The sequence below is a fragment of the Lupinus angustifolius genome, unplaced genomic scaffold, assembly GCF_001865875.1.
Source record: "Lupinus angustifolius cultivar Tanjil unplaced genomic scaffold, LupAngTanjil_v1.0 Scaffold_7_12, whole genome shotgun sequence".
Taxonomy (NCBI): domain Eukaryota; kingdom Viridiplantae; phylum Streptophyta; class Magnoliopsida; order Fabales; family Fabaceae; genus Lupinus; species Lupinus angustifolius.
Genome location: NW_017717635.1, coordinates 10,178 through 17,488, shown reverse-complemented (window position 1 = coordinate 17,488; position 7,311 = coordinate 10,178). Strand labels below are relative to the sequence as shown.

The window sequence follows — 7,311 nt, the reverse complement described above, 5'->3', positions numbered from 1 at the left end:
ACTTTAAGCATATATTTAATGAATATAGTTCATTATGAAATAATAATAAAATAAATTATATATATCTATATATTTTCAACAATGTAAATATATATGTGTTGTTAGGATAATTTTTTTACATATAGTAACACATTATTAATTTGTATTACTTTTTTTTGAAGAATCAATTATAGTTAAATATGTATAGTAGATAATAAAATGATTAAATATAAAACTCTTACGTTTCCATGCATTATTCTCTAACTTTAAAGTAATAAAAGTTATAATATACAAAATATCTATTAATTTGTTTTTATTCTAAAGCAAAAAACACAAGACAGGAAGGGCCAAGAGCAATTAAAGCAAAAAAGCCTTTGCCACTCCAAAAACTACTTCCTTTCTCTCTCTTTCCTTCTATCCCATAATAATCCATCTCAAAACCCTAATTCTCTATTCTAATTTCTCACTTGCACTTTTTTTAATAAAAATCTTAGCTTTTATTAAATGGGTTTCTGTTCATACCCATTTTTTCTTCTGAAACAGTCCACTCAAATAAATAAAAAATAAAAAAAATCTGATCACGTTTCTGGGGTGTCACTGAACCAATAGAATCTCTTCAATTCCCTAAATTTTTCAATTTCTGGTCTCAAAATTTCATCTTTTTTAGCCTAAGTGCTCCAAATTGTTGAGAGATTTTGTGGGGTGGCTTTGATTTTTTTTCAATGGCTGCGGTTGCTGAGATTTCTGCTGATGCAACCAACACAATGGACTTAAAACCTAAGCCAGAATCTGAATTCAGCGTGCAGAATCTGGTTGACATGTTCACAAAGTTGAATCCTTTGGCAAAAGAGTTCTTTCCTTCATCATATCCTCAAAATCATGATAATTTGTATCAGGGTTTTAATCAGTTCTCACCAACAAATTTTCTGGCCAATGCTAAGCCATTGGCTAATGATAATTACCCTAACAGAAGGGTATGCATGTTTTGTTTTTGATCTCCCATTTTGATAGCTTTATTATTTTCTGGTGTTAGTTTTATTGATGGGTTTTCATTCTTAGCTGGATTGTGCTAGTGCTGCTAGAAAAATGAAATCTTTTGTTATATTGCATTGTCTCCTAATATTATTAATGAATTGTGTATGAAGAATTATTACTTTGTTGAAATGTTTTTGCTGTCTCAGTTTTGTGTGTGTGCTAAAGATATAAATTTTATTCAACCCATTGGAATAAAGTACAAAGGCAATGTGACAGAGTGTAAATTTAGCCGTAAAACAGAGAATTCGAGTTTTTAGAGAAGTGGCAAGTTTTTAATATGGAAATTGTAAATTGACATGAATGGAATTCAGTCTCTGTGGTGTGTGATCATACTTACATTCGTCTTGTATGGACTTTTTATTTTGAAGGTTATGATTTGTACTTCATGTTTATTACATTCAGGGTTCTTTTGTTTTCATGTAAATACAAAACCTCATTTGGGTTCTTTTGGCATTTTCAGTAAATACAAATCCTGTGCTTTTCTCTTTTTCCAATTTACATTGGAGTTGAGGATGTCTTTCAGATTTGGTGTAGCTAAATACAACTTTTTTTGTTATGATATGTTCGTCTGTTATTCTGTGCTCTTATTGCACGATTAACTCCATATTGATCATACAGTATTTATCCTGCAATGATGGGCCTATAATTGTTATTTGACAATTGCAGTTTCTGTTGAAATGTTAGTAATGATATCACTGAGGTAGCATTTTCATGTGTAATTTAACTTCATCATTCATTTTGTTATTACTGAAAGTGTGTGTTTTTGTCATCTTGCAGAAGAGAAATAGTTTTAGCCAGGGAAGAAGGTCGAACGGAAGATCACTTAAGGCTCAGAGAGAAGATAGCGTTAGAAGAACAGTGTATGTTTCTGATATTGATCAGCAGGTAAGTGAAGTGAGAACAGCTGGAACAAAATCTTATCTTAGATGATGTAGTTTGTCTGGTGTTCCATTCTGATCATAAAAAACAGCATTATATGAGATGCATTTTGTCTTGGTGTAGGTTACTGAGGAGCGGCTTGCGGCCTTATTCAGCAATTGTGGACAAGTAAGTTACGAGCCTCGACTGTTTGCATGGTCAACTTTTTTTGTGTTCACAATTGGGCGGATATTATAACAGCGAATAATTTTAAATTATTGTATTTGATTGCATGTTCTAATTGATTTCTGAAAGTTTTGTTTTATGGCTATCACTGTTATATTTTGGCAGCAGAAAATCATAGAATGTTTCTGTATGTTGTTTCCCTTGCTTTTCTATGGTTCTATGGTTATTATCATCTAGCTCAATAATGTATTTGCTGCGTATATCTTACACCACTTATTCTGGTAAGGCTTTGTTGTTGTTCTAGTCGGGAGCACATCTTTTGTCCTACAAAGTGTGCCAGTTGACGTGATTGGCCATAAAATCACTTAATTATTAAACTTTTAACTTAAATATATTTTTTTCAACCTATCACATGGAGTGGCACACTTTGAGACAGAAAATGTGTTCCAGTTCTAGTCCTAGTTATGTGGAAACCCCCTAACTTTGTGCATCAGTGAAATGCATTCCACTTTGCTTGTACATTTACTGGCTTATAATTACAAACTAATTAATTTATTATGATTAATGGTTCTTTTGTTTCACAAAATCAAAGGCCCCCTTCATTAATAGCAACAGTCATTGGCAAAATTTGTAAGAAATTTGAATGTTCTTCCTGAGCTGATATCTGATGCATTTGTTATAAAAGAAGAACTCTCCGTTCATTGAATATGTTGGATTTAAATTTCAAATATAAATCCTTTTATAATTTGTCACCCTAATTATGACATTTTATTACATCATTTGAATTGAAGGTAATCGATTGCCGAATTTGTGGTGATCCACACTCAGTTCTTCGTTTTGCTTTCGTTGAGTTTTCAGATGAGTGTAAGTTTTTGTCCCCCTCTTCAACTTCCACCGAAAGACATGACCACACATGCACACAGAATATAACTTCTTAAACCTTAATCATGCATTTTCTATGGAATTTGTGTCAACAGATGGTGCAAGGACAGCTTTAAACCTCGGTGGCACTATGCTTGGCTTCTATCCTGTCCGGGTTCTTCCTTCAAAAACTGCCATTCTTCCTGTGAATCCTACATTCCTCCCTAGGGTATGAATGTTTTCTGGTCCTTTCGGTGCTAAGCTATATTTCGATTAAAAGTGTTATGTATTAAAGCCATACATTGGTTGGGTATATGAGTGATGAACCATTTTTTATGACTTGTAAAACCCCTCTCCTCCTATAAGTTAACTTCCGAGGAGAGTTTGGCTTATTTATTCTAACATTGTATTAGAGCCTATCTTGATGTTGGGTCACCGACAAATATCTAGTTTGTAGTCCAACAAACTTCATGCTCCATATGCCCACTCTTGGATATAAAGGTTGTATGTATTAAGCTTAAGACCAACAATGGTTGAATATATGAAAAAACAGCAGAATGTTTCAGATTCTTTGGTGCGTGATAAGATAATTAATTTCACTAATCTATGGTATATAACCGAGGTTTTTTTAACCAATTACACCTACAGTCATTTGGCACAGTTAAAAGGAGTTGCTTTGAATATTTCTTGTTTTCCACATACATTTAGTTTTGGAACATGATTTCTCTTATCCTCTGATCTTCCTTTTCTTTTTCATTTTTCTCTTTTCACTCAGAATTTTCATGAACAAAATAAGAAAAGAACTAGCCATACTTTATAGATAACTGTGCTTTTCTCTGAGTATGTCTATTTTGATAGGTGAGTCCTGGTTCCAAATCTTTAGTCTATTACATTGTTCTTTACTTTGTAACATGCAGTCGGTTGATGAGCGGGAAATGTGTGCCCGGACTGTCTATTGTACCAATATTGATAAAAAGGTATATCATTTTTCTTTTTTGGAAAATTACAACAAGCTATGCTCTGGTAAAACTATTTTCTCTTTAGGAATTATTGTTCAATGAATTGGTTAACAATGTTCATAGGTTGGTTATTGATTAAGCACTTGTTGAGTTTTGACTTAACTAGCCTAAACCGTTTTTAATGTATTACCAGGATACCCATTAATGCATCAATGATTTGCATAAATGGATAGCACAGTTGAATCTCTTGATACAACAGCCAAGCCTTATGCCTACTAGGTGGGTTGGCTACAGTTCGATCTATTGATGGCTTGACGCATTGATAGATTTCTCTCAAATATCTGAGTGCAGGTTTCTCAAGCTGAAGTGAAGAATTTTTTTGAATCAATTTGTGGCGAGGTCAGACCAGAATAATTGTTGCATTCCATTTGCTAGGAAATATTTATTTGGTAAGTTAAATGGCGGCTGACATTACCTTTTTATTTTACAGGTTACGCGCTTGAGGCTTTTAGGGGACCAGGTGCACTCAACTCGAATCGCTTTTGTGGAATTTGCAATAGTAAGTGTTGAATAAACAATTATATGCCCTATATAAGCCTATTAACTGGCTTTCATACACTTTCATAATTTATAAGAACAACTGCACCATAAAAAGCTTATTCGGCATATCTTGATGTATGCATCAATTTATATTTATCTTATTGGTAACTGTAACGATGGTAGTATTCTTGTCTTCAGTGTTTATCTTTAATGCTGGAATGAGAATGTATCATTGGAGGGAAAATATATTTTTCTCTGTAAGCATTTTGAGCCCATTTTCTTGACTAGTGGATGTTTCCTTTCAAATTATGTACCAAGAGTAATAGTGAAGTGGTTGCGTAGAGCATTTTCATTATGTTCTATCTATTAACGTTTATCGAGTCGTCGTTTTGTGAATGTACTACCTTCTTTCTCCTTGCAGGTGATAGGTTAATTTATATCCATATAGCTCTCATGAATCTGCCCATGATTCATATACATCTTTATGATATGTTATTTGTAAAAGAAAAAATGTTCTAGGAATTAAAAAAGGGTGACCCAGTGCATGAGAATCCCACTTAGTGAGGTCTGAGGAGGGTAGATGTACGCAGCCTTACCCCCCGCAAGCGGAGAGACTGTTTTTTGGATTTGAACCTGTGATCTTCTGGTCACTGAGCAACATTGTTGGAATTATTCACTCTAAAAAATAAGCTATTACTAGAGTATTTATTTTGTTCACTATGCTATATTTTTTGTTGTTTTACTTCAAGTGTAGTCAGTAGAAAAATAGCACCTTCATAATAACAAATTTTCGAGATCTTCCTAAGGATGACGATGCATGAATTGATTTCGGTTATTTTCTTATTTGCTGTTTTTGTCAAGCTTAACCATAGTTTACATAACCACCACTAAAGAATTCAATGGTTTCTTTTGTAATGTGGCGCTAATGGCATGAAAATGTTATTTCTTTCGAAATCATTATATCTTGACTGCTATTTTTTTCTTCTTGAGTAGGCAGAGAGTGCCATTCTTGCACTAAACTGCAGTGGAATGCTCTTAGGAGCCCAACCTATCAGGTTCTGACCCTTTTCATGAAGGGTACTTTTATTCTGCAAGTTCTTCTACTTACTCTATTTCTAATCATATTTGGTTTTCTTTCACACTCTGTAGGGTAAGTCCTTCAAAAACTCCTGTGAGGCCAAGGGTCATTAGTGCAACATCACATTAACTTCTCAAACATGGTGAAAGGTTTTAGAGGAAATTGTGTCAACTTTTCAGTTGAGACTTGTTTGGAACTGGTGGTGAAACTTACCTTTGTTTCAGTATTTTCCATCTTTTCTGTTGCAGCTTTTACCTTTTTTTGTTGAGGGAGCATGTAGTGTTATATGCTTTAACTAAACTTTCTAGCATGTAGTTTTTGATCTTGAAATATTTTATCATGTCTAACTTGAAATGAGCTAGTTTCTTGTTATTTTGAGCAAATAGTAATTAATCATACCTTAATTAGCTCGAATCTTTAACCATGATTAAGTATGCTAGTTAATGTAGGAAATTTAGATCCTTTCCAGTATTAGATGGAGATGGAGATACGAGGCGTAAATAAACTTATTATGTCAAACATTCAATGTGGTGAAGAGATGTTTGAGACACCTCTAATTGGAAAGTTAGGCCAACATTGGAACATGTTGGGGAAACCATTTAAGATTTGTTATTATATAATTAGGAAAATTTTATTAACCTCATTTTAAGCTTTCATTTAATTACATGGTGTCTTGTTTGACCTGTTTGATCCCTGATTTATGTGTATGTAAAAAATGTTGTCAGGGTAGGCCCTCGATTAATATGTTTGACCATATAGTCTCGTTTATCAGGCTTGAACCCGAAAATAAATCAGATCTTTCTTGAAATTTGAGGCTATGTTGTCATTACTCTTGCCTCCCTTAAAATATGAATTATAATAAAGTCAAATCTTATAAGAGGTCAATGTAAGTTCTCTTGTATATTATGGTGACATACTTAAACTTTGTGTTTGATAATTGAGAACCTAAGACTCCAAAATACAAATCAAATATTAAATATCAACAAATAAATTGAGAACATATTAGGAAATAATAGAAAAACTAATTGCATGGAAGAATATGGAAACAAATCTTGGTAGAATGATAATGTTGTTCTTTATGATTTAAAAGCACTAGACAAGTCTGACCAGTTTCACACTTGAAAACGGATATGGTTTGTCGTCCTAATCGAATGAGAAGGATTAGACTGCTTTGAATTAACAAAATTTTGATTGACTGTATTAAACTTGGTTAAACCGTAATAACTTGGGAAGTGAATCAAACGGTTCACTTAAAATAATAATAAAATATTTAATAATACTCTAATACTTTTGTCTTATTCAAATGTCCAAAAAATAAAGATATATTACTTCAATATAAATATATATAATTACTATTATCATATATTTATAGATAATTATTAATTACATATGAAATCATTCGGTTAGATCTCGTTTAAACTTGTTAAACCTAGTATGAAACTTCTTCCAATTTGCTTTACTAATAAGATTTCAACTCATTCCATAAAAGTTAAGTTAATCTAGAATAATGATTCCTTTTATTGGGGGTAAAGCTGCATAAAATTAGCCTCTAAACAATCTCTATTTATTATGAATTATGCCACATATTGTCAAGAGTGGAGATAGAAAAAGGTTCCTTACATAACATGCATAAATATCTGAACATAAACCCTTTTCATGTTTATATTTAAAGGTGTTAAGCATCAATCCTTATGTGATATCTTTTTCAGTATTTGGTTCCTTTTGGCAGAGTCCTTTATCTTTGATTCCCACTCAAGGTGTAATCCATATTCCATACTATATTCTATATTTCCTTTTTTACAAACTTAGAATGCT

The 7,311-nt window shown here is 32.6% G+C and overlaps 1 protein-coding gene across 2 annotated transcripts; it reads left to right on the top strand.

Moving 5' to 3' along the window:
- Window positions 1-351: 351 nt before the first annotated feature.
- LOC109337506 (polyadenylate-binding protein-interacting protein 9-like) lies at window positions 352-5,930 on the top strand. 2 transcript variants are annotated; one of them, XM_019574485.1, is made up of 10 exons: window positions 352-953; window positions 1,792-1,899; window positions 2,017-2,061; window positions 2,850-2,922; window positions 3,036-3,145; window positions 3,834-3,896; window positions 4,230-4,277; window positions 4,369-4,437; window positions 5,412-5,473; window positions 5,568-5,930. In XM_019574485.1, exons 1-10 carry the CDS (start codon window positions 702-704, stop codon window positions 5,623-5,625), a joined length of 888 nt encoding a protein of 295 aa, XP_019430030.1. In that variant the 5' UTR covers window positions 352-701; the 3' UTR covers window positions 5,626-5,930. The 2 variants fall into 2 exon arrangements, with proteins under 2 accessions (XP_019430030.1, XP_019430029.1); XM_019574484.1 differs by having other exon boundaries at window positions 355-953; window positions 3,036-3,148; window positions 3,837-3,896.
- The last annotated feature ends 1,381 nt before the right edge of the window (window positions 5,931-7,311 follow it).